This window comes from Verticillium alfalfae, genomic scaffold (genome assembly GCF_000150825.1).
Source record: "Verticillium alfalfae VaMs.102 supercont1.1 genomic scaffold, whole genome shotgun sequence".
In the NCBI taxonomy this organism is placed as follows: Eukaryota; Fungi; Ascomycota; class Sordariomycetes; order Glomerellales; family Plectosphaerellaceae; genus Verticillium; species Verticillium alfalfae.
Genome location: NW_003315038.1, coordinates 2179580 through 2204840, shown reverse-complemented (window position 1 = coordinate 2204840; position 25261 = coordinate 2179580). Strand labels below are relative to the sequence as shown.

The 25261-nt window shown below is 56.1% G+C and overlaps 7 protein-coding genes across 7 annotated transcripts; 3 read left to right on the top strand and 4 right to left on the bottom strand.

The window, feature by feature from the left end:
• Positions 1 to 578: 578 nt before the first annotated feature.
• Positions 579 to 3223, top strand: VDBG_00675 (predicted protein; the record flags this gene model as incomplete). Its single annotated transcript, XM_003008947.1, has 4 exons — positions 579 to 612; positions 669 to 874; positions 964 to 3033; positions 3188 to 3223. The coding sequence occupies 4 exons, from the start codon at positions 579 to 581 to the stop codon at positions 3221 to 3223; spliced, it is 2346 nt and encodes a 781-aa protein (XP_003008993.1).
• Positions 3224 to 7511: 4288 nt separating this feature from the next.
• On the top strand, positions 7512 to 8869 carry VDBG_00674 (WD repeat-containing protein pop3; the record flags this gene model as incomplete). The annotated part of the gene is made up of 4 exons (XM_003008946.1): positions 7512 to 7632; positions 7770 to 7791; positions 7897 to 8392; positions 8453 to 8869. The coding sequence occupies 4 exons, from the start codon at positions 7611 to 7613 to the stop codon at positions 8867 to 8869; spliced, it is 957 nt and encodes a 318-aa protein (XP_003008992.1).
• Positions 8870 to 11210: 2341 nt separating this feature from the next.
• On the bottom strand, positions 11211 to 11986 carry VDBG_00673 (protein kinase family protein; the record flags this gene model as incomplete). The annotated part of the gene is made up of 3 exons (XM_003008945.1): positions 11211 to 11487; positions 11541 to 11678; positions 11744 to 11986. 3 exons carry the CDS (start codon positions 11861 to 11863, stop codon positions 11338 to 11340), a joined length of 408 nt encoding a protein of 135 aa, XP_003008991.1.
• A 2790-nt stretch (positions 11987 to 14776) lies between these two features.
• Positions 14777 to 16528, top strand: VDBG_00672 (conserved hypothetical protein; the record flags this gene model as incomplete). Its single annotated transcript, XM_003008944.1, has 1 exon — positions 14777 to 16528. One exon carries the CDS (start codon positions 14777 to 14779, stop codon positions 16526 to 16528), a length of 1752 nt encoding a protein of 583 aa, XP_003008990.1.
• Positions 16529 to 16989: 461 nt separating this feature from the next.
• VDBG_00671 (aconitate hydratase) lies at positions 16990 to 19547 on the bottom strand (the record flags this gene model as incomplete). The annotated part of the gene is made up of 2 exons (XM_003008943.1): positions 16990 to 19407; positions 19503 to 19547. The coding sequence occupies 2 exons, from the start codon at positions 19545 to 19547 to the stop codon at positions 16990 to 16992; spliced, it is 2463 nt and encodes an 820-aa protein (XP_003008989.1).
• Positions 19548 to 20075: 528 nt separating this feature from the next.
• On the bottom strand, positions 20076 to 21351 carry VDBG_00670 (endoplasmic reticulum-Golgi intermediate compartment protein; the record flags this gene model as incomplete). Its single annotated transcript, XM_003008942.1, has 3 exons — positions 20076 to 20542; positions 20609 to 21187; positions 21273 to 21351. The coding sequence occupies 3 exons, from the start codon at positions 21349 to 21351 to the stop codon at positions 20076 to 20078; spliced, it is 1125 nt and encodes a 374-aa protein (XP_003008988.1).
• A 541-nt stretch (positions 21352 to 21892) lies between these two features.
• VDBG_00669 (ZZ type zinc finger domain-containing protein) lies at positions 21893 to 25042 on the bottom strand (the record flags this gene model as incomplete). The annotated part of the gene is made up of 2 exons (XM_003008941.1): positions 21893 to 24671; positions 24764 to 25042. 2 exons carry the CDS (start codon positions 24926 to 24928, stop codon positions 22287 to 22289), a joined length of 2550 nt encoding a protein of 849 aa, XP_003008987.1.
• Positions 25043 to 25261: the final 219 nt, after the last annotated feature.

Genomic DNA, 25261 nt, shown 5'->3' with positions numbered 1-25261 from the left:
ATCGTTCCATGCAGCTCTTGGGCGAACACCAACCCCTCAAGATAAGCAGCCGTTTCCTCGGAAGCTGTTTCCAACTCAGCACCATCTCTGAGAACTGGGATCCGACCAAGCCGTGGCTGCCTGTTATCGAACGCCTGAATCCCCAAGGTGCCCTGCCCCACCAACCTGTTGTACACAGTGCACCACCTCCAAGCCGCATCACACCTCGACCTCCCACTTACCTCCCCGTTCCCTTTTTCCTCTCAAGTTTGGCATCAGAAACTTAACTTTCTTCCCCTCCCAAACCTTGACCGTGACCTTGACGAGCTTGCCTGTCGAGCCTTTATACCCCAGCACCACTGCACTTTCCTCGCCTGATCTTAGCATCCAGGCCATTGGTTTGGGTGGCAGCCCATTGTTCGCCTTACAAGTGACTTGAGTGTAAGTTGGTTCGAGAGCTTGAGGCGAGACTTTTGGAAACAAGCAACAGCTGACCCTCTCGACCACAGCCTTCAATACCGAACTGCCTCGTCATTCTCCGTATCAAGCCCGGCTTCTTGACGTGGCCATTTGACTCACGATTGCCGACACCAGTCAACATGTCTGACGATCGCATGTCCTCGACTGACGATGGTATGTCCCTCTCTTACTCTTGCAGGTACAAGTCAAACTAACGACTACCCTCGCAGTCATCGTCAGCCTCAGTTTCCCGATCTCCGATAATGCTTACCCTGAGCGTCGCATTACACTCAATGCGGCCAGGCCTTCCATTCAAGTCGGCCGTACCAGCAAGAGAGTGGCCAACCTATCTGCTGCCCTTGACAATGCCTGGCTTGAAAACCCCGTGATAAGCCGCGAGCATGCCGAGATCTATCTCGGTCCAGACACAGAGAAAGTATGAAATTCAATACCGTCTACCTTGCGCTGGCAGGCGTCCTCGAGCTCTGGAACCATGTCCATGATATCAAATGCTGACCGTACCAGGCTGTCTACATCAAGGACCGTAACTCGAGACACGGTACTTTCGTCAACAAAGACCGCGTCTATCCCCATACCCCTGTCCAGCTTCACCAAGGTGATTTCGTCAGATTTGGTATCGATATACAACGTGACCAGGGTCTCTATCCCCCGCCCTCTGCTTCCATCGACATCCAGTTCATCAATGGAGCGGATCATAATACCACAGGCACTCAGACCCCTGTTGATCGCTCAGTCGGGTATCACGTTCCTGAGACTTCTGACGACAGTGATGGCTTTGACAGCGACGATTGTGACGATGAGGACTGCAACGCAGTACGCAGCGCTGTCGCAAACCTTCGAGCTGCCGGAGAGCAACGAGCACCGAAGCAGGATACTGCTGCAATCACTCCAACGACTCCTGCAGTGACGCCTGGCGCTGTGCCGTCCAAAATCAGTATCAGCGCCGAAATCATCGACCTTGACCATTACGAGCCTAAGGGTGAGACTGTCATCGATCTGACGGGAGCCTCCACTTCAGAGCAGTTGCCCACGCTATCTAAACCAGCTCCTTGCGTCACTGAAGTTCTTGATTTTGATTATGACGACGAAGGCAAAGAAAATGTGCACCTTTCTATGGAAACAGAGCCAACTCATTCGGTCGACCACTCCCACCAACCTATCCATTTTGACACGAGCGAGTCTGAACGTGAGTCTTCAGATGATGATACTCAACTCGATGGTGCTCCATTGGGGTTGTGGAGCAGCTCAGTAATTGCCGGCACTGAGCACACTGGAGACGATGACGAGGACGACTTCGAGGTTGAGTCGAGTGATTCGATCAGCAGCGAGGATGAATCCATCTCAGACATCGATGAGTATGAAGACAACTACGAAGAAGCATCCATTGTCATGGAAGATGCCGCCAAAACGCAGAACCCATTATCGTCAGGCTGGGAGGGCTACCCGGAACTGTCACAATCAGTTAAGGAACACAATGAACTTGGATTCCTTCCTGCAATCGAGTCCGAGAAACCGCAAGGAATGACCTCCCCCTCTTGTGTTTCAGCAGCTAGAAAGCCTCTGACATGCTCCTCATCAGTTCCTACATCGCCGCCAGAACAGCAGTGGATGCTTCCACCCTTGCAACAGGTCCTGGGCTCCAACGGGATGACCATATCCACCCTGCCAACCATGATTCCTGCGGCCCCCCAATGTACAATTTTTGTTTCGGCTTCTGCCACGAATTCTCCAAGCATCCAAAAGTCACGGAAACTCCCGCCCTGGCGAGAGGCAGCCGCCAACCTACAGCCGGACCGCCCGGGCCAGTCATTCAACACTTGGCGGTCCGAGAACGAAGATTTCCTTCAGGCGCGAGAGTCAAACAAGCAAGAGCTTTGTCGACGCCTATCGGTCTCCAAGACAGAGCTGCCCAAATCGAGTGTGACTCTTCTGTCGACGCCAACAACAGAACCTGCTTTGTCGGGTAAACCCAAGTCTGAGAACGAATCGACGGCTGCATGCGAGCCTGTAATACCAACAGATGACACCGAGGACTCTCTCGATCTTGCACCGTGTTCTAAAAATCAGTTGGTGCAGTCGTTTTCACCCGCTGAAGCCATGTGGATTGATTCCGGCGACAGGTTCCTCACTGGCCCCGTGAACGACCCCGTCATCGCCGACGCTCGCATTAGCCCTGAGCTGGATATGACTAGCGCTTGGTCTTTCAACCAAAGCAAAGTGGCTGCAGCTACGGTGGAGCCCGACAGTAACATCCAAGCTAGTATGGTTGAGTTGCAACTCCTTGGTGCACCTGTCAAAATTTGCGAACAGTTGCGATCTCGGACCTCTGCGAAGCGCAAGGCTTCTGACATTTCGGATGCTGTGCTCGGAGAGGAGGCAGTGGAGGCGGCTCTCAACGATACCACCAACGGTGATGATCTAGCAGCCAGAGCGCCTTCTGCGTATATGGGCAGTGGCGACCCAGCAGTCTCAGCTTCCTCAGAGACATCAAAGTCCAAGCAGAGGTGCAGCTTTGGTGTACACGAGCATGGCTGTGACCGCCCGTCAAAGCGATTTAGACGCATGGCTGAGGCAGTAAGTCTTGTCGCCCTTGGCGGCGCAGCTGCAGGCGTGGCATTTATCACCACACTCATCGCAACGGCTCCTGCCCTTTGAAGGGCGTCAAGGCTTTCGGAGCTATGCATGCTTCTCGTTTTCGCTGTTGATCAGGAACTTATCCAACATCCAGGATGGTTCCATGTTCAACGAGTGGGGTCTCGTTTGATATGTGGCAGGCGTCTGGAGGAAATGGTGCGTTTGGTTTTCCGTCTTGGCCTTTCCAGTAAGGCCGGCTTTTGAGACGTAGTAATCGCTTGGTGGGTCAGACGTCTTTTATTCCTTTTAGCTCTACTATAGGGAAGGTAGTCGACAGCGAATCAAGATTTCTCCACGCGTAGGGAACATGCGACTCAAGACCGGGATACAAAGTCGACCTTGGCACTGTTTTTGGGGATGACACCAGTCCAATAGGTTCTGAATGCGTTCCGATTATGCCAGAGTTTTGCAGTCATGTTGCTCTCACGGGCTTTGACAAGGCGAAGAAAATATTCGGCGCAGCCCGGGTTGCGGGACGCAACAGCTTTGCCGGCTGGACAGTCGTCTGATGGCCACGTCGCCAACTGAGACTGGTGAGATGATGGAGGATCGACCGACACGTGGAGACCTTTTCCTTCTCCTGGACCTCATGGATAAGGCCGACAGATTTCTTCGTGGTGGGACTCGACTGTGCTGATCGCAAAATGCTACTGACATCGTCGGGCGACGAAGAGCCGAGGTGTGGTAACACCAGGAGAAGAACTGCGGTATCTCTCAAATATGGTCTGGGAAAGACAGAACTTGGGGGGTGGAGGGGGGGAACGATGGTGCCTTTGCCGTTACTGCATACCTGGCCGCGCGCAGCCAGCGTGCCACAGCCGGCGGTGGCGCGGCAAAGGCGCCTAGCGTCCCAAGTACATCTAAATCAAAAAGTCACTGAGACCTCCCGTTTGCCTGCAAATCGTCTGCAGAAAGGTGAGGTGGATGGCAGCACAAAGAGAAGCGGTCTTTTGGTGCTTGCCAACAAGAACGAATGCGAGTGAACATGCCTTGAGGTAGTTGCCCAATAGCAACTATACCAACGACAGTGCTACCAGCACCGAAAAGGATGGATATCCAGGCCTTCACTCACACGACATCGCCCATCCTGCCTAATTGAAGTTTGTCTCCTGTTCAGGAGTGGTATTCTAACCCTTTCGAACACCCAAAGACAAGGCTTGTACCCTCAATGTGAGCAAGCTTGTGCACGGAGGGCCCTCGGGAGACCCCGTCGTTCAGGGGTGGCCCCGAGGTCCTTGCTTTGGAGTCACATGGCCTTGCACACAAGCGACAACAAGTGATGATGAGCGGGTAGCGACAGAAAGAGGTGCAGCCCTCCGGGTCGTGACAGAGCCACTCCCTTCCCACGATGACAGATGCCGCACGGTCGATCTGGACATAGCGAACAAGAGGCATCTACGGTGAGCCTATGACCCGGCGGAAAGGCGGTCGCCTGACTACGGGTCACCAATGTGTTGAGCACACCCTCAAGGGGGCGCTACCCGACGGTTTGGTTCAGACAAATGATATATCCTGACCTAGACGTCAGTGCTGCCGACGCACTGTCGTTGATCCAACTGTCCGCCTGTCAAGTTGCATCTCGGCTGATCTCGATTCTCCAGATGCATGCAGAATATTTCAGACGAGGCTAAGGCGGCCAACGAGACAGCTGATCTCTGCAAAGAAGAAAGCTTCGAGGACGAATGACAGCTTGTTGCAGACGCTAGTGAAGATTCGGACATCGCTCTTCAGAGAAGGCACTCGAATAGGATGATATCATCTCGGCGGTGGCTGCCATCCGATAGATATGAGATGTTAAGGCAAGACTTCGCAAGAAGCTGTCATCATTCTTCAGCAGTCAGTGTTATCCAGGACCAATCGCCGCCGCAGCAATACTTCCACCGTACGCAGCGTACCTGTCTCGTCAAGCACACTCTGAGGTGTACCCCTCGACCGTATAGACTAAGCACTTGGTTACGGTGGCATGCGCCATTATGTTCAGTGCTCCCAAGCCTCGAGACTTGAGACGAGGCAAACGTCAGACTCGGTGTCTTGTCGTGGTCACAAGACCCGCCCTCGAAGCACCTCCCTCTGCTGTGCTGGCTCCGCTTGGCAAGGCTCTCCTGAATTGGGCTGCCACGAATCCAAAGAACTGCTGATTGCAGGTCCCGGCACGAGAGCACGGAAGAGCGATGGCTGCTCTGGCATAGGGCTATATAATGTCTGCAATCCTCTGCCCCTTTTGATATGGTCTTCGTATGCAAATATTGACTTACGGAATACTGTGACTGCGCTACCGTGAGCAATCACTGATTGAAATCGAAACCAAGACTCTCAAATTGCGGTCATCGGTACCCCATTACGTCACTATGAGTGCCAACTCTGTCTTTGTCTGCGGCTGTGTCCGTGGGCTGGGAATCTGCGTCAGTTGTCCTATCTGCGCCGGGTCGCCGAGACTGTATGTGCATCCGCTTTGACCTTTCCAGACGGCACACTGATCTCAGTAGAGTTGCCGACTGCGATCCCTGCATGAGGAGTGGCGTTGTCTGGCATAACCCGCATTGTCACGCACCAGCAGCTTACACTCGCACCCCGCCGCCAGCGCCTCCTCAACCAGGGGGTCGAGGACCCCGCGACGGCCATGGATCGTCCTACCAGAGCGTCCCAGCCAGACGCAATTGAAGGCCTCACAAGACACCGAGTTCCTGGTGACTCGAGATTATGCCTTTGATGCTGTACATGTCATCTCCAGAAAGTATCATGAATAGCCAAGAGCGCTGGGGGGTCCCTGGGGGATCCGTGGGGGTTCAAGAATAGTCTGTCGTTGCGCAAGCTCTGAATGAATGGCAATCTGTGAGGTGAGCCGCTGAGACCAGGTATCACGTGCTTGCTCATGTGTTTCTACTCTGAGTCCCAGTGTGAATATTGTTGAGGATTGACGTTGGGCGGGGTGCGCTACCTAAAGCTCGGTTGACTGTTCCTTAGCAATCGATGAGTGAAATCGATCACCTGTACCGCCGCTTGGAGTTGACGCTTCAGACTGGGCTTCATGATGAATTCTGACAGATAGCTCAGTGGTTAGTCACCGGACATCAGATGAACGAGCGGCGACCAGAGAGCTAAGGCAGCAAACACGTGCTGACAGAAAAGTACCAGCGAGCAGTATCTTTCACATGACCCGATAGGTCCCAGAATCAAGGCGTTCGATGTTTGTAGCACCGCTTCCGGGGTCACGAAGCACGTGGACTTGGGGCCTTTGGGGTCCGAGGCTTGGGCAGCAGACGATAGCTTCAGAGGGAGGGTGCGAGAACTTTGGGCAGTAATTTGAATGGACCAGGACCGAAGTGTGACAAGGGACTTGCAACTTTGCGTGCCACGGCAGAAGCTCCGAGATGCGTCCGTCGAGGTGAGCGTCCCTGAGTGCGGTGAATCGTCTCATCCGCCTGCGTATTTTAGGTTGATCCATGCGATGCGGTGTTGGCTAGACTGTGACTCCACCACACAATCATCTAGGGATGAGACGATCTGCTGTATCTGATCCAGGAATTCTGGTAAGGGACACATGTACCCAAGCAGATGTCTTCTTTGCACAGGGGCAGGCCGTTTCGGGATGCCCATCGAGGACTACTGCTGTTTCGCTGAGGTGGCAAACTAGTTGTTTGAAGAAGCGACATGCTCAAAACGCAGCCGATAACATGTGTCGGAATGGAATTGGTCCATGGCCTCGAGATGTGTATGACACCTTTGGCCCAAGCCTGTACGTACGTTTTGCGTGAGCGATCACCGGCACGTGTACTTGCATGTTCCGATACAGTCTTGGATGAAGCGACATGCCGTCGCCCCGGGGGCCGGTGATAAGGCAGGTCAAAAGCTTGTGGCCCGTCATGGGGCGGGGATTTTGTTACTGAAGGGTGAATTGATGCAACATTTATGCCAGGGCATGACGCTCAAGATCAGCCAGGTTAGTCGAGTATCTCTGATGTACGGTAATTCGGTCAAGACGAGTCTCGCTAAATCGGCTCATTCTTCTGAAATACGATAACGATGCATGCTGAAAATACCAGTGAGAGATCGTGCGTTTGGGAACATGTTTCGTGGGGAGGTAGCCAACAGGTGATGCCTCAGCGTGAACATAGAGCTGGCCTGTCGCACGTGATGATTGATGGTGAATGTCTCCCGCAACGTTCCTTCCTAAGTAAGGTAGGCAGGTAGGTAGGTAGAGGGGTCGGAGAATCTGACTAAGGCAGTGAGCGGCCGGTACCTGGCAGGACTGGTGGGACTGTGTGACCCTGGCAGCACCAGAGCTTCAAAGACTCCACCTCGGTGTCGGCCTGCTGGGTGTTTGGGTGGGGCTGGGCTAGTACTCTGCTCGATCAGGTCCTTGCGAGCATGAGGGGACTCGACATTGACAGCCTTGGACCATAGCGACGCCGCTTTGGATGCGATTCTGCGTTCTTTCCCTGCGCCTTGCTGCAGTTTCCGCTACGAAACTCCCTGTCGTATAACATGCGAACGCCAGAGCAGCTACCTCAGTAAACATGTCTGTGATTCTTTGCACAGGTAAGCAAACAGTGCTGTTGCGCTCACCACGAACCTTATCGATATCTGCCCTTCGACCGCCGCCTGTCGCAAATCACCAAGCTGTTCTTGGACCGTCCTCTGATCTGCGTCCCTTGCTAATTTGTGGCATGACCTAGCTGGCTACGACCACACCATTAGGTATGAGACTCCTCCCATCTGTCCTTGACGCACCTGCTGCGCTTGAACTTGGCACCGCCTCGGACCCCGGTAGCAGTCACGATCTTCGGCTGACAGACATCGCAGGTTCTGGGAAGCACTCTCCGGCATTTGCTCTCGTACGATCCAGCACCCCGACTCGCAGGTCAACCGTCTCTGCATATCTCCCGACAAGCGTTTTCTCGCTGCTGCCGGCCACCACACGGTCAAGCTCTTCGACATCAAGTCGACCAACCCGAACCCCCTCCTGACCTTTGAGGGCCACACCGGGAACATCACAGGCGTCGCCTTTCACTGCGAAGGAAAATGGATGGTCACAAGCTCTGAGGACGGCACCGTCAAGATCTGGGAGACACGGTCAGGCCAGGTCCAGCGTAGCTACAGCCACGGCTGCCCCGCCAACGACGTCGTCATTCACCCGAACCAGGGTGAAATCATCAGCTGCGACCGCAACGGCAGCGTTCGCGTGTGGGACCTGGCCGAAAATAACTGCTCTCACCAGCTGATCCCCGAAGAGGACGTGTCCGTGTCGAGCGTCACCGTCGCTAGCGACGGCTCCCTCCTGTGCGCGGCCAACAATGCAGTACGTTCTCCCGACGGCACCCACCTGCCGCCGCTGCAACACGTTACTGACCCCGCCTAGGGCAACGTCTTTGTCTGGCAGCTCCTCCAGGCCTACGACCGCACCCAGCTCGTTCCCGTAACCCACTTCAGCGCCCACAAGGAGTACATCACCCGCATCCTCCTCTCGCCGGACGTCAAGAAGCTCGCCACGTGCAGCGCCGACCACACGGCCAAGATTTGGGAGGTCAAGGACATCGAGCCCGTTCCCGACGAGGAGGGCCCCAAGCCCTACCCTCTCGAGGCCACTCTCAACGGCCACCAGCGATGGGTCTGGGACTGCGCCTTCAGCGCCGACTCAGCGTACCTAGTCACGTCGTGCTCAGACCACTACGCGCGACTGTGGGAGCTGCATAGCCAACAGATCATCAGGCAGTATAACGGACATCATAGAGGATCTGTTTGTGTAGCGCTTAACGATTACTCCGAGGCAAGATGAGCCGTCATTTTTGCTAAGGGTTGCCAGAGGTCGGGGGGGTCAAGGTAGCAGGCCCCTCCCCCTTTCCCATGCTGTTTTTAGTTCATGAGTTGTATGATCCAGGTTCAGGGTCGGGTCGGCGAGGCGTCTGGAAATTTTTGCTGCCCAGTTGGGTCAATTTGAAAACGTGTTGATCAATTGACTGATTAAATTCATACCATGATCCTTTTCAAGCAACCGATGTCGTGCTCTAGCCCTCGTCTATCGTGTTTTCTTTCACGTGATGGTATCCAAAGTAGAGCTATGGTCTCCGGCGACCCGACAACGCCAGCAATGTGATGAGATGGAAGCCAAGAAATGGAACGTCCGTCTGTCATGAGATAGGCCGTTTGTGAAATCATTACGTCCTTTACCATCCGTCGCCCCAACCGTCATCATCACCCGTTTCCTTAGGCTTCATGTCAATCTTCTTGGCAACTACCGGCTTCGCTGCTGGCTTCGCAATTGCCTTGGTGGCAGCAGGCTTCTTCGCCACAGCTGATGTCGACTTGTTGAGTCCTTTCGGCAACGGCTTCGAGGGCCCACTCTTCTTCTGATTTTGAGCAGCCAGCCAGCCAGCGAAATCAGGCTCTGATCCGTCGTCAAATGGCGTCGAGCTGGCTGTCGTGGGCTTGGACGCTGCGGATTTGGCGCTGGGTGCGTCGAAATACGTGTCATCGTCATGCATTTCTCCCCATGCATCGTCTTCACCAGCACCATCAATATCTTGGAAAAAGGAGTCTGCAGCCGGCTGAGGTGTTGCCCGGGATGATGTGGGTGGCGGAGAAGTAACGGCCTGTCTGTGAAGTGTGGACGCGGTAGATCCAATCTTTTTGGTTTCCAGGCCAGGAGACGAGGTCACTCGTGGTGTCGTCGTTCCAGACGTCGTGCCGTGATCGTTCGTCTGCATCTCACCTGCAGCCGCAGACATTTTGTTGGTGAATGAGGAAATAGCCCACCCAGTCCATGAGGAGCCCTCGCTGGGCTGAGGGGTGCTCATTCTTGGGCCTGCTGCAGCCTCAGCAGCCGCCGGAGGGGGCAGCACAGACTCGGGCATGGCCGCGGCTGCCTTGCGAATCTTCTGCAAGTAGACGTCTATGCTCTTGTTCGCCTGATCACGCACCAGCTTTTCCTTGTCCATCAGCAGCGGGCAGATGGCAGGCAAGATTCGCGTCGCGCAGTCTTCGTCGGAAAAGTGCTCGCTTGTTGCGCCCAGTGCCATGAGAGCGGCATTTCGGCCGTGTACAAAGGGATCGCGAAGAGAACGAGTAAAGGCTGCAATCAGCACCTTTGCTCTTGACGAAACACCCAGGTTCTTCGCGATCTTGCCGAGACAGATGGTCGTGTTGGTTCGAATGCCCGGTTGTTCGTCATTCGCCGTCTTGGCTAGGTACCGTAGCAGCTCGCCATTGATGGTTCGATCCGACAATTTCGAAATGATGACAAGCACAGACTTGAGAGTCTGTTCCCTGACTATAGGCGCTGCATCTGCAAAGCCTGTCACCAGTTGCGGGAAGATCTTGTCGTTGACGATTCTTTGTGACAGACGGTCGATCATCAAGGGCAGACTGTCGAGGAGGCACACCCGAATTGCTCGGTCCGGGTTTCCAAATAAGCGGATGACAACCGGAGTGATCCTGGAGTCGAAGTCTTCTCCGGACAGTTTCCCCGTGATTTTCATAACCACACCGAGGGCCTTGGGTCCACCGCCGCCAAACTCAACGGATTTGAGCATCTCAGGCAACGCCTTCATTTTGATGAAGTCCTCCGGGAGATCGTCGGTGATTTGTTCGAAGCCACTATGTTGAGTCAGTATCTTGCAAGCGATCGGGATGTATGAACTAGGCTACTGACTCGATGAAAGATTCTCGTTCAGGCTCGGACATGACTCCCATGTTGTCGATACCCTCCGTCAACTTGATGAGGGGACTGTCAAAGAATGAGCCCGTACGAGACCCTTGGTCTAAGAAAGTGCGCAGCACTCAGGCGTGCCTTGGGGTTTGGATTCACAAGTCGCTTGTAGCTTGCGTGCATCGTGGGCGGGATGTTCTTCGTCTGGCCCGCCTGATCGGAGCCTTGAAAGTCGCCATTGAAAGCCTCGAAGACGAGGCAGCCAAGGCCATACGAGTCAACTGCCGCGTGAGGACTCTTCTTTATAGCGTCCCATCCACTACGGGCCAGTTCAGGAGGCGTGTACCGTCCTGAGTCCGGGACGAGGCTTCCGTATGTCTGCCGTCCCCAGGTCAGTCGTGTACGGAATACATGATCGAGCGCGACTTACATAGATAACTGCTTCGTCATCTTTCACGCTGCTCAAGACTTCGAAGCCGCCCAGCTTCCATTCTCCACTCTCGGATGTATACACAGAGCCAGCCTTGATGTTGCCGTGAATCGAGGTTGCCTCGTCGTTTATGAACTTGACCGTCCGCTGCTGCAGTGTCAGGCTTTTATCACGAACAGGTAAAGCAGGTGCGCCTCCAATAACGTACGGCAACACTGTGCAGACCCCATTTGATAGCTTCGGGACTCAGGCTTTTTCTCCTGATATGCCACCTCAGGGGCACGACTCTCTCGGTCGCAATGTAGATATGGGTCTCGGTCTGGGAATCATGGTAAGAAGGAGGTCGTTGCATAAAGCAGGCGAGCAGCGTACTTCGACAGTGTCTAGAACTTTAATCACTCCAGGATGTCGGAGCGTCCGCAGCTTGCGCAGGGCGTTCTTCGCGAGGGGTAGTCGAGACTTGTTGGCGGCGATGTCGAAGGAGAAAACACTGCAGCTGGATCCGTCTTCCTGGATGGTATGTCAGGTTTTGCTTTCACAACAGAGGCCGAACCGGAAGCATCCATTGTACCTACCCTCTTTGTGCCATTGTTCAGGGTCCAGATGGACTGGTCAACATCGACCTTGTCGCCAATGTTGTAGGGTAAGGGGGACCCTTGGGATATGGCCGAGGCCACGGCGGAGAAGAAATTCATGGTCGCACAGCAACCTGGAAGTGCCCGCGACACGTAACGAGGAGAATGAAGTGGTGTTGGCGGATAGCGATCGCGTCGTGAGGACTAAAGAAAGAATGTGTCCCCCTTGAAGTGTCACGTCCTGAAGACAGCTTACTACGATAACTACACTCAGCACTCAGTAGGCACAGACAGGCGTAGTCGAACCCAAAGGTCAACCTGTCAGGACAGGGACAGAGCGTCTGAGCAGAACCCCGCGCTAAGCCTGTTCGGGCAGATGGAGGGGCTGTCGGGCAGGCGAACGGGGCGTAGACAGCGCTGACGGGAGCTAGGCGATCATGCTTTTTGGCGTGTCGTGTCCGCTGGAGAACGGGAGCTTGGGCCAAACCGCGAGCAGACCGACACGGCCGCTGTGGCCCTGGTCCTGACTCGCCGTCAAACCAGCTGAAGGTTGTAATTCGAAACGGTAAATGAAGAGGTGGCTCTCTTCAAGCGAAACAGGAGAAGAGAAGGAAAAAAAACGGGGCATTCGTCACTACTGTCCTGTGTGAGGCATCGCAGAGAGATGGAAGGAAGGAGCGGCGTTGTATCTCAGTCTTTGCTTATTATTTTTGGGTGACTGTGGAAGATATCTGGAATAATGACGGAGCTGGGACACTCTGGACAATCCACAGGATTGCTGTGCTCTGGGGGCAACGACTACAACCGTGCAACGACAAACCAAACAGCTACTGTGTCTTTCTTCATTGGAAAGCGAAACCGAAATCACTTTTGGAGTTGATCTCGATGAACGATGCGAAAACACGCAACAGCCCGCGGGCTAACACGCTAGACTTTCCACAGTACGGATGGCTGCAGCCTACAGCAAGGTCATTTCTCCAGAGGAACCATCGTCCATGAAAATCTCACGACAGACTTGTCATAAGTCGATGCCAGGATCCCGTACTTTCATCCCGGTGTGAGGGTTCAAGCACGCTCAGAAGACGCGAGCAGCCTGACTGCCACCCTGAAGGTTCAGCTAGGCCGAAGTGGTAGGGTTTTGCAGGCAGCTAACCAGGCACAACTAACAACAGTAATGTCTTCTCAGGGACTGACCTCTGTTCTGAGGATCTGGCACCATGCCCCTCTGACTGAGCATGAGCCTCAGGCTGTGGTTGAGTTGTTATGTCAAAGGCTCCTAAGCCAGGAGTCTGCCGTGCCGAAGCATGGCCGTTGTTGGTTCTTGGCCGCGCCAGTGGACAGCCAGCGCCACAAGATGAGTATGTCTCCATGCGGAAGTGGCTTTGACGTTTCAATACGAACGTGTCAATTAATTGCAACATGGATAGCATATATAGGGCAATTCGCGAAGGGTGGCTTAGCATGTACAAGGGCAACAGACGAATCTGAGCAAAAGCGGCATCTGGGGCTAACCCGATTCGTCCAACGCCAAGGGTGGTGAAGCCAAGAGCAACTCCAGTCAGCACACCTCTGGCGCTCGCTGTGCCAATCCCACCCACCTATCTTGCCCACCTAATGTACCGGCTGCTGAGGTACCGTCCTATATCCATACCCTGTTTGTTGTGAGCTTCATTCATCCACCACAGCCTCGCTCGAGGCTCTGTCTTTGCATCTGCCCTGACCTGGCAAGGCTGGGTGACAGCCGAAGAGACACCTCATCCTACCACTTTTCTTCTAGGCCCGATGCGTTCGCCAATCAAGGTTTACTCGTGCAATCACCTACCAGCCATGCGTCAGCTGCAGTCATCGAAGCAACCTCTCCTCACACACGAGCCGACTTCTTTTTGTCTTCGCGGACGACTCACTTCGATCAGAGGGATCACGCCTGTTTTTACAGCCTGAGAACGCTAAAATTGTCATCATCTCCCCCCGCCTCACTTGTGCGCATTACAGTCAACCACTAAGTGATACCTGTCCAATCTCCGCGGTATGTACCCTCTCTTCTCAGTTACCGGCGCCTCTGTCTTTCCGCTTTCCCTCCCCCCAACGCAGACTGTGTCTCGTTCATGATGAACTTCTGGTAAAAGGTCCGATGGAAGGGAGCCCTTCTGGGGTTGGAGTCTGCCTGATGCGTGTATTTGGTTTGGAAGGGGACCGAAGAACCACCCCGACCTCGAACTCGTACTCGAGAGTTGAACTCTCTCGTGGTCCTACCAGTCTGTCGACAGCTTCACGTTGTCTTGCCCTGGTGCCGGTGCAGACCAAGTACTCTCGGCTACACACCTGGTTTTCATGGAGAACATATTGATGCGCTGCTTCGACTTTGCATTGCCACTTTATGGAGTTCGGCTCTTCGCTGCCCCAACCGCGTCGGACCAAAGGCTGCGGCAAACAAAATCTCGTCGCCTCTCCCGCCAAACGCGTATCATGGACTTCCAAACCGCTGCTGGCGCCCCTCGATGAAGACACATTTTAGAGAAAGAACTGAATTCGAAACACAATTTAAGCTCCTCTTCGCTGGCGACGCGTTTGATGCAAGACAAGATCATGCATATATCTCATGGCTAATTTGCATCGCAGAAATCCACCCACCCAACTGGGGCGGCCAACGTCTGCTGGGGCCTGCCGATATTGCGGGAAAGGCGAGCAATTTGATCAAGCACTTTACGCGTGTGGTAACCGATGTGGTTCGTACTTTCACGTCGCTTGCCATCGCCATATACCAGCCAATAGGTACGTGGCCACGTTGTTCGTCCGGGATCCTCATCTCTCGAACGGTCTGGAACCTCCATCGCGTCATAACAAGCAACACTGGCTGACTGGTCTTTCAGACGCTGGTTATGCCGTCGTTGTTTTCGACAGGGGAAGATCAAAAGCCGACATGACCAAGAACCATCTGCCAACTCTCACTTGAGCAGACCCAGCGTTTACTCCAGCCATCAGTCCGGCAGATCAGCCTCTACCGGAGCATCCTCGGTGACCCCCGGCCGAAAGATGGACCACGAAGAGCCACCATTACAGCCCCAGCCTCATTTCGGAATGCAATGCCGTTATCCTGGCTGCTCGGTCACGGTCCTGTTCATGGATCGGTATTGTGCGCATCATGCCGCACCAGACCCCCCACAACAAGCAGGCGGATATTGGCGCCAATCCACCATGGATGACCGACCTAGAGCGAGTCCCAGCCGTGGGTCTGATAGTACTATGCCTGGCTTGCCCTCGAACTCTCGACTCGGAGAGGAATTCTTCCACCGGGCCCAACGGACAGCCAAGAAGGTTGCCCAAAGTCCCGGGATTCAAAACATGCCACGAGGACTCACCCCATTCTCGAGGTCAGGCACACCACAGATCCCCAGTAGCCATCTATTACATCCCAAAGCAGACGCATACAGCCCAGTATCATTGCCCAACCACCATGGAGCTCAGTGGCCCCCGTCAGGAGGCCTTCCGCGTAAACGGCCAGTGGCAGGGCAAGACAACCCTCCACCCAGGCCACCGATCTTCAGACCCTATCTACCCCCTATCCTAAGTGTTGCACCGAAGCCCCTATCTCCCGACCGCGATCACAAGCCTCGAGTCGAGGCTTCGAGATTAGAGTCGACGATATCACTTCCGCCGTTGCGAGATCATTCAGCATTACCACACGAGAGCCACACATCCTCCCTGCCACATCTGAATTCGTGGATTATAGAAGATCCGCGGACCGGAGGCTTTCCTCGACACAATGCTTTCAAACCACCACCTCCAAAGCAAAATTCCCTGCAGACATTCCGGACAGATTTAGAAAGCAAGGCGGAAAGCTGGTACGCGCGACAGGAAATCGAAAAGCAGCAACGGCTTAGGCAGCCATCAGAGTCGAGTGAGTCTCAGCCCAGCACACGGCCTCAACAGACACCGCACAGGCAAGTCTCGGTGAAGAGGGTGCCAGACGGACTGCCTGTTCATGTCCGAGACGCATTAGAAGGGCAGTTTGTCTCGTCTATGGCAGCGCCGCCACCTCGACATGCAGCCGCGCAGCACCTTGCTAACGGCCACACCACAACGGCTCACGCCCCCTTTGCCCACACGGCGTCTTCGAGAGCACATAGGGAGAAGGAACGAATCAGACAAGTCACAGAAGCCGCTGTCCGTCGCGAGAGATTGGCTGCCTCGTTCGACCAAACGACGTTCGACGCTGAGGTGTACGCGCAAGGCCGCGACGAAACATCTCCCGCGCCGCAGCAGCCTCCAGCGGACCGACTGCCAGAAGAGAGCGACCGTCTGCACCTCGCTTTCGACCCGCGGATCCACTGGCCGCTGCGCTGGACGGAAGAGTGGTACGACGCCAAGATGGCGGAGATCAGGGCGCGAGGCGGCAGGAAAGCCCACTTTGGACGCGCAGCGCAGCGGCGGCGGGACGTCAGACGCCAGGCCGAAGCCCGGATGCGGGCCGACAAGGCGGCGCTTGCTCTCGGCCAGCCGCTGCGGCGGCACCCGCCCGCACCGTGGACGCACAGCCGCCCTGTGGATTTTGGGGACGTTTCGGAGAGCGAGCTGCCAGACTATGTCAAGGCCAACCCGTCCTGGCTGCGCGCCTGCGAGTGGATGCGCTCGAACCGCGCCCAAGTCGTGCACATTGCGCAGCAGAAGATGCGGCGGAAAGCAGCGGGCGAAACGATCCAGAACTTGCTGGATCAGGGGAGGGGGTCTGTCGCGGCGGACGCCGTGACCAACGGACAGGCGGCTTCGCCGAGTGGGCGAGCCTGAATAATCATACACGAGGCATAATGGCAGCCACGACTGGGGGCTGCCGACGACTGATGAACATCAGAGAAATTAGGTGTTTGGCGTTCAAGACACCTGCCAAGCAATACACGAATGAGTACGAGCATGCCAAAGCAAGCGCAATTACGCTGCCGAAAGAGAGCATAGTGATGCGGACAGTTTTGCAGGTACATGTTCATATTTTGGGAGCATGGGGCATACGTGGAGGACAGACGGTACAGCGTCGAGCAGGAACGTAATTCTACTTTGCATCTCGTTTGTTTTTTTTGGGAAACCCCGTGCCAAACCAGAAAAGGCGCCTCTCTAAGCAAGAAACGAAAACATCAAGAAACTATTTACACGCTCCTCGCACGAACATTCTTCTTTTGTGTCCGGAAAAAAAAAGTGAACCCCCAAGCGTCTACATGACAAGACAAGTATAGAGACAAAAAGGGATGTCGTGCTCAAGCATGCGCCCTCTTGGACAACATGCTCAACGCGCTGCCAGCCAGGATGAAGCCGGCCTGGTCCTCGCTCACGGCGTGCTTGGTCTTGATTAGCACCTCCTCGCCGCCGGCCGCCTTCTTGACGCGAAGCTGGACGTCGCCCTTGCCCCCGTTCTGCAGCATCTCGTAGAGGCCGACAGTGCTGACCTCGTCGCCGGCGTCGATGAGGTCGTAGTCGGCCTCGTTGGCAAAGGTCAGGGGCACGACGCCCTGCTTCTTCAGGTTCGTCTCGTGAATGCGAGCAAAGGACTTGGTCAGGACGACACGCGCGCCGAGGAAGCGGGGCTGCAGGGCGGCGTGCTCACGCGCGCTGCCCTCGCCGTAATTGTGCTCAGCAACGACGAGCCACGGCTGACCAGCAGCCTTCCAGCGGAAGGCGAGGTCAGGGATGGTGTGGCGAGAGCCGTCGAGGTCATAGGCGACGTTAACCTCGCCTGTGGCGGCGTTGACGGCCGTGTTGAGTGTGTTGGCGCTGATGTTGGGCAGGTGGCCCTTGTACTTGAGCCAGGGACCGGCGGCGGAGATGGTGTCGGTCGTGCACTTGCCCGTGACCTTAACAAGGACCTTGAGGCCCTCGAGGTCGCCCTCGGGGAAGGCCTCAAAGGGCTCAAGGAAGGCTAGGCGCTCGGAGGAAGGCGCGATGGCGATTTCCACAGCAGGGCTGGGACCGTCGGGGGAGAGCGACTGGAGGCCCTTGACACCCGAGTCGAATGGCGTCCTGGGCCCCTCGAGACCTTGCGGGGGTTCGAAGCGGAAAGACTTGCCATCAGGTGTCTTGAGCTCGTCGGTGATGGGGTTGAAGGTCGTCGAGCCGGCATAGGCCATGGCGGTGACAATCTCAGGTGAAGCGAGGAAGTTCATGGTACCGGGGTTACCATCGTTGCGGCCACGGAAGTTCCGGTTGTACGAGGTGAGGATGGCGTTCGGGGTACCCTTCGCAATGTCGTCCTGCCTCTTCCACTGGCCGATACAGGGGCCGCAAGCGTTCGACAGAACGATGCCGCCAGCGCCCTCGAGCGTCTGCAGGGTGCCGTCACGCTCAAGGGTAGCACGGATCTGTTCGCTGCCAGGCGTGATGTAGAAGGGTGCCTTGGGCCTCAGACCCGCCTTTTCGGCCTGCGTGACGAGGCTCTCGACCCTCGTCATGTCCTCGTACGAGCTGTTCGTGCAGCTGCCAATGAGACCAGCAGAGAGCGTTGTCGGCCAGTCCTCCTGAGCCACAGTCTCTCCAAAGGAAGAGAGGGGTGTCGACAGATCGGGCGTGAAAGGGCCGTTGATGTGAGGCTCGAGCTCAGAGAGGTTGATCTCGATGACTTCGTCGTACTGCGCACCCTGGTCGGCGCGGAAGTCAAAGTCGCCCCAGGTGCGGAAGGACTCAATGGCGCGGTGTTGCGCCTCTCTCCTGGTCTGCAGCAGGTAGCGCTCGGAAGCCTTGGTGTAGGGGAAGATGGACGTTGTGGCGCCGACCTCGGCTCCCATGTTGCAGCAGGTTGCCATGCCGGTGGCGCTCAGGGTCTCAACACCCTCACCAAAGTATTCCAGAATGTAGCCGGTGCCGCCACGGACGGTCAGCTTACCGGCGAGGGCGAGAATGATATCCTTGGGGGAAGCCCATCCGCTGAGCTGGCCGGTGAGCTTGACGCCGAGAATGCGGGGGGCCTTGAGCTCCCAAGGGGCTCCAACGAGAGCCTCGACAGCGTCAGCGCCACCGACACCGATGGTGATGGTGGAGAGACCGCCAGCGTTGGGGCTGTGGCTGTCCGTGCCGAGCATCATCAGGCCAGGGAGGGCATAGACCTCCAGGACCGTCTGGTGAATGATGCCAGCTCCGGGAGGCCAGAAGTCCATGCCGTACTTCCTCGCAGCCGACTCGAGGAAGTCAAAGACCTCCTTGTTCATGTTGATGCCCTCCGTCAGATCCAGGTCGGCGCCCTTCTCGCCGACAATCAAGTGATCGCAGTGGATGCTGGCAGGGATGGCAGCCTGCGTCAGGTTGCAGGACATGAACTGCAGCAGAGCCATCTGGGCAGAGGCATCCTGCATGTTGACGCGGTCCGGGTTCAGCTTGAGGTTGGCACTGCCACGAATGTCACGGCCATTGCTCGTGTTGGTGAGCAGGGACTGGTCTACATTATCGAGATGGCTGTAGAGAATCTTCTCGGCCAGGGTGAGGGGCCGGTTGCCGAGAGCGTGGCGGACCTGGATCAGCTTGTCGTGCAGCTTGCGGTAGGTGTCGGGCTTGATCGACTTGGGTAGGGAGGGTCGGATGGCAGCGTCGAGCTGATCGATGTCGTGGGCAACGGCAAAGGTTCGCCTCGTAGGAAGGCAAGAGGAAGGGGGCGAGGCGGCGAAGGGCCGCGTGCGTGTGAGCAGTCGCTGTTGAACAGTCAGATACGATTGTCTTTAGACTCGCACGCGACGTCTATGTGGAGGGGGAAGGAAGGAAGAACAAGGAGTACACGCAGACATACCCTCGCAGCGGTGCCAGACCGAGCAGCAAGCTCAAAAGGCGCCATTGTCACAAGTCGCTGCCGGCGTATTGATGAGCCTGGCCTTTGAAATCGACTATCGAGTCACAGGTTGGTCGCAATGGCAGTCACAGTCACACATGGGTGGTATGGCGGGGGGGGGGGTGATGTGGAAATTTCTCGAGAGTCAATGGCGAGTGTGAAATGGGCGATGTCGGATTGGTTTCCCACTGCTGGTGGGGGCGTTGTGACGGCCAAGGACCCCGGTGGTCCCCTGCTAGTGCCCTGTAGCCACGGCCCTGTGGAACCAGTCCACCGGTCGCTGGTCGTCTTGTGCCCGAACCCCGACCTCCGACCTCGGCTCGACCTGGTTTCCGAAAACCACGGACACGACCACGAGCTCAGCCGTGTGCGATGTAAAATGAATGGTCTTGATATCAATTCCGTACCGTTCTAAACTCCCAGAACCATATATATGAAAAGTGCATTGTGTACAGCTTGAACCCTCCATGTTCGCCCCGAGCAGCCACCGGCGCCACGTCCCTTTTTCCGAGGGTATCCCACAAGGTTTCTCATTCAGTGGTCATAGTCCCCCTTGCCCGTTCCGATGAAGCCTTGCGTCCTCTCCTTCTTCTTGGCCCAATTCTCCTTGAACCATTCGCTCAGAGTGAAGCCCCAGTGTCCCGCAACGAGAACACCACTCAGAACATTGATCACCTTGAGCCAGAACTGCACGAAGCCCGGTCGCGTCTCCTCGACGAGCAGCAGGATCGGCTCGATATCGTACTTGACGAAGACGCCTGGCACGCTGTGGTCGCCGACTTCCTTGCTCTGCTCCGTCACGGCGAACTGATTCGTGTACACCGTGTTGGCTTTGGACGCCGACCTGCCAACAGTGTACACGGTCGGCACGATCGAGAGGTAGTATTGGAACTTGTGGAAGTTGGCCGATGCCAGGTTGACCGTCCTGTCGAGCGGGTTCTCGAGGTTGGGGTAGAAGGCGCCGAAGGAGAGTTCGTTGACAATGTGCGAGAAGTTGAAGCCTGCGAGAGCCTCGCGTCAGCCATGCAATCCGCATACAAAAATCATCTTTCAATCTAGGTACTCACTCGTGTGGTCCAGATGCTGCCCGGCGCCCTGGTACCCGTGGCCCCTAGCCGTGATGTGGAAGTCGCCCTGCACCTTGTTGAGGTCCAGGCTGCCAAAGATACGGCAGCTGTCTGGCGGACCCCTAAGGCGAGGCGTCCTGGCCCACTTCTGCCTCTTCTTGCTCTGTGCTACAATGTCGTGCACATGCTCCTCACCGAAGCCCTCGTCGAGATGGTAGCCGCTGTTCGTCTCGATGCGGCCCGACGGGCTGCGTCCCAGCTTGTGGTTGCCCGTAATGTCGGCCCACTGATGCCAGCTCGTAATCTCCTCGCGCAGCTTCGTCGCCGCCAGGATCAGGTCGCCCGACGCATCCTGCACGTTGATGTGCAGGTCCTCGCAGCGCATCTTGACCACGATGTCGAGGTTGACCTGCAGGGTCGTGGCCGACGCCCTTCTCGACCGCAAACGTGTGGGCTCTCGGGAGCCGCGCCCCCCCCGGCCAAGTTCGGGCCAGAACAGCATGACCGAGATGACGGCCATGGCAACGGTCCACTTGCCGCCCCCAGATGTCCGTTGCACATATTGAGGTTTCGACTTGGCTATCGAGGAGAGAAAGAAGATGCATTAGCAGTCGGTACAGAAGTCAAAGACGAGCGTGCAATGCAAGAGGAGTTGCTTGCTTACGAAAGGCGTCAAATGCACTGACGATGCTGCCCTTTGCGCCAAAGGCGTCTTCGTCCATGACTTTTTCGTGGAAGTCCATTGTGGGTGGACCAAAGTCTCTGGCTGTCGAGTCGAGCGATTGAGCCCTGCAGCGCTGGGAATGCGATGGGTAGGCGCAAGTCAATTGTCTACCACCGGCCGAGATCAAGTCGCATGTGGATGTTATGGCCCGCGCGTACGGTACGAGATGGTGACCTCTTTGGCTCTCGTCTCGTCTTCCTCCAAATCGTGGTGTCGAGCGATGGTGGGGAGCTGCTGGCATGCGATAGCTTTGGTGGTTGAGGACACTTTACCAAAAGCCGGCCAGGCGTGACCCCCTGTCCTCCCTTTACTCAGGGAGGTGGGCTGGCTCATGATGGGGGCATCACTCAGGCAGGTACCCTGGAAGTAGCCCAAATTGGGGGTTATCTTGGGTGGAGCTTCTGCCCCATTTCCGGGCGACGTACTTTCTTTGGCGGACCCCTGGGTAACTACGGCCTTCTCGGAGGCTGATATTCACCACAGACGTCCTCCGATCCTCAAGGCACGCATACATACAGAAGAGGACTCGGATGCATTGTCATGCTGTACATGTCGATTGGTGGACATTAAAGAGAGACTCAATTTAGACCGTCCTGTCGTGAATATAGCAATCTGTAGTTAGACATTGTCGAGTCTGGGTGGTGAGCTCCGCTTCCCCGCGCTCTTCCCTACTTCATTCACCAGTAAGGGGAGTGTCTTCACTTCTCCCCGAGGCTGAAGCCGACATGCGCATCGCTGCGGACAGGCGTTCGTTGCCCTGACATGCCTGTTGTACATTGGGAGAGATTTAAGAGAAACAGTTCCAACACCATAGAGCCTAGAATGAAACCCAAACCAAAGGAAAGAACGCAACCAAATGAAACTGAACCCTGTTCCTGAGGAGAACCCGTTGCCTGTTATTCCGAATGACTCCTGTAACCGATAGAAAATGAAGTAGCTGGCGCAAATGCGCCTTTACTTTCGCAGCCTCTTCTGCTGCTCCTCGAGGAACTCCTCGTCCGAGGCATCAAGGATGTCATACTCCTCATCGGTCATGAAGCCGTCATCGGAACCCTCCCAGTCATCAACACGTCCGCAATCTTCGAAATCATCGACCTCGTTAGCCACATCTGCAAGCGTGGATGAAGCGGCGGTCTCGGACTTGGCGTCCTGGTGCATGCTGGCTACCGGCGACTCCTTCTCAAGCTTGGGGAAAATCATCTGGCTGGTCTGGGCTTCTTCAGCATGCTCCTCTTCCGTTGTCTCGGTAGGAACGCTCTTGACTTCATCCTTGGGCGTGCGCACATCAATGTCACACCAGAGGCGGTGGCCGAATTTCATGCCATCGCTGGTCGTCAGACGCCAGTAAGATATGACCTTGCCGTCGCGGGGAGGAGTGCGGAGGAGGACGGTGAAGGGAGCCTCTTGACCTGGGGCGAGGCTCTCATAGCAGATGGTGGACTCGGAGGCGGAGACAAGCTCCGAGATGCCAGCCGGCTGGTTTGAGTCAACGTGGCCCATGTAGTCGCCGCCGACAAACTTGACAGAGCAACCGGCCGGCCAGGCAACATCTCCCTCGTTCCTCAGATTCCAGGTCTGCTGGAAGACGCTGTTGGGGGCCATGGTGGTGCCGTCAGCGATGGTGTCGCTAACAAAGACAGCGACAAGGTCCTTTTCCAAGAGGGGCTTCTCCTCTGGCTTGGGCTGCGGGGTCTTTTCGACAACCTCCTCCTTGATAGGCATCGACTCAATTGGCTTCACATCAACAACAGTCTGGACCGACGCCATGGACTTTGTGTCGCTTGAGCGCGACGCAGCGCGGTGGAACGATCTGTCGCCGAGCTGTGGCATGGTGTTGCCGTTGCCGTGCTCGCCTGTTGTCGTGACAGTGACATGACGGACAGGAGTCTTGAACTGCACCAGAGGGTGTGTCTTGTTGTGCTCCAGGGCCGGACTAGCCTCGCAACTGGCACAGAAGTCGGTGTCGTGGCATACAGTGCACTTGTACCGGGTGCCGGTGATATATGTCGGCGCGTTACCGCTGCTGCAAAGGGGACCATCGCAACAGATGCCATAATGGACCTGTCGGGCGCTGGTGCAGCGAGCTCGAGCCTCCTCCAGGGGCTCGTAGACGGGCACGAACCGATGGTTGGCATGGACGAATTTGGCATTGACAATGCACTCGCTGCAGTAGTCCCAGTCGGGACAGTCCAGGCACTTGTGACGGACGCCGCAGATGTATTTGTCACATCCATCGCAGATGGCGTTGTGGACCTGGTTACGGCCAGCGGAAAGTCTCACCTGGAGGTGGTTGGGTACGTAGGCACCCTCGACGGCAGGAGTGAAGGCGTGCTTCGGGTGGTGGCCATGAGCATCCTTAGAGAAGCATGCATGGCAAAGATCAAAGTCTTCACAGGTGGTGCAGTGCAAGAAGCGTGACTCGGGAAGCTCATTTACGCAGCAGTTGCAAGTTCTGACGGCCCACGATGTGGTGTTGAGAGTGGGAAGAGGCGCCAAGAACGGCTCGGGGATGGGGACGCGGGCTTTGTCGGCGGGCGCGGGCTCCTCCTTCTTAGGCTTAGGGGCAATGGTCTCTGTGGTGCTCGTGATGATCTGGCCGTCATGCAGAGCCCTCTTGATGAGCCAATGGCTGTCGCTGTAGCAAGTGATCCCTTGTTCGACGCAACTCTGGCAAAGATCGAAATCACCATCATCGCACGTGGAACAGTGATAGTGAGAGTCAGGGATGGTCTTGTCGCAGCTGTTGCAGCACACAGCAAAATTGAGGGTGGGGAGAGTTTTGGTTCGCAGCTGACCGGCGGCATTCTTGAAATAGAGGCCCAGACAAGGGTCGTGCTCTGGGGCCACCGGAGCTTCCGGGTTGGAAACAGGCTCCTTGTGGTCGATGTCGCTCAAGTTGGCGTGTCTTTGCATCAGGGACGCAAGAAGCGAAGTTTCGAAATCATCGACAAGATCCGTCATGGGCAGCTGGTGCTTGGGTGCTTCGTTCTTCATCTCCGTCTTGGGCTCTGTAGCTCGGAGGACGTCAAAGACGGTGGGAAGTTTGGGAGGGACCGGTGGCTTGCATGCCTCGGGTTGCGGAGCTGGGCTGGGAACAGCGGCGAGAGTAGTGCTGACCTCGGGGCAGTCTTCCACAGTCACAGACCTGGGAGGGGTCCTCTCCGGCAGCCGCTGAACGGTGACACGGAGCTTGAGCTTCTGTTTGGCCTTGGCTGCCCTGTAGAGCTGCTTGTAGACGGAGGTGTTACTTGGGTCCAGGACGACGTAAGCGGCAGCCGAATCGGAGTAGCGCTCGAGAAGGACGGGGACGTTGACGGGTATCTTCAGAAACTCTCGAATCTACGGCCAAAACTGTCAGTTCGGTGGTCCTTCTGTTGTGCCTCTTGATGGTCAAGCAGGCGATGTCAGAAGCACGAGATGGGGTCGCTTACCTTGATCTCGAGCGTGCTCACGCCAACATCTCGGAGGACGAAACCGAAACGCTGGTTGACGCCTTCATACAAGACCTTCACAGTGACGGGTAGGTCCTCGGTGGCAGTTCTGAGAGCAGAGGGTGCCTTTTTGGCCGATGCAATAGAGGCGCTTTCGGAAGGCATGATGCGTGGCTCGAGCTCACCGAGTGTGGTGAGGGTTGGGTGGATATGGTCTGACGCCGATAATGCTGGTAGAGTGATATACCTAAGTGTTTCCGATCGAGAGGTGTTGGCAATCACGACACCTCGGATGGGAGACCGGAGTGTCGGTAGGAGGAACTGTTGGAAACTAGATGATGGCCTTGTGATGAAGAAGAGGAGGAGGAGGAGGGGGGGATGACGGGAGAAAGTGGAGGGGTGGCAGGTGAAGTAGAACGGCAGAGAGGAAGCGGAGGTAAGTAGTCGAGGTAGGTAGGTAGGTCAAGGTCTGGGGTAGGTAGGCGCTCGAGGTACTAC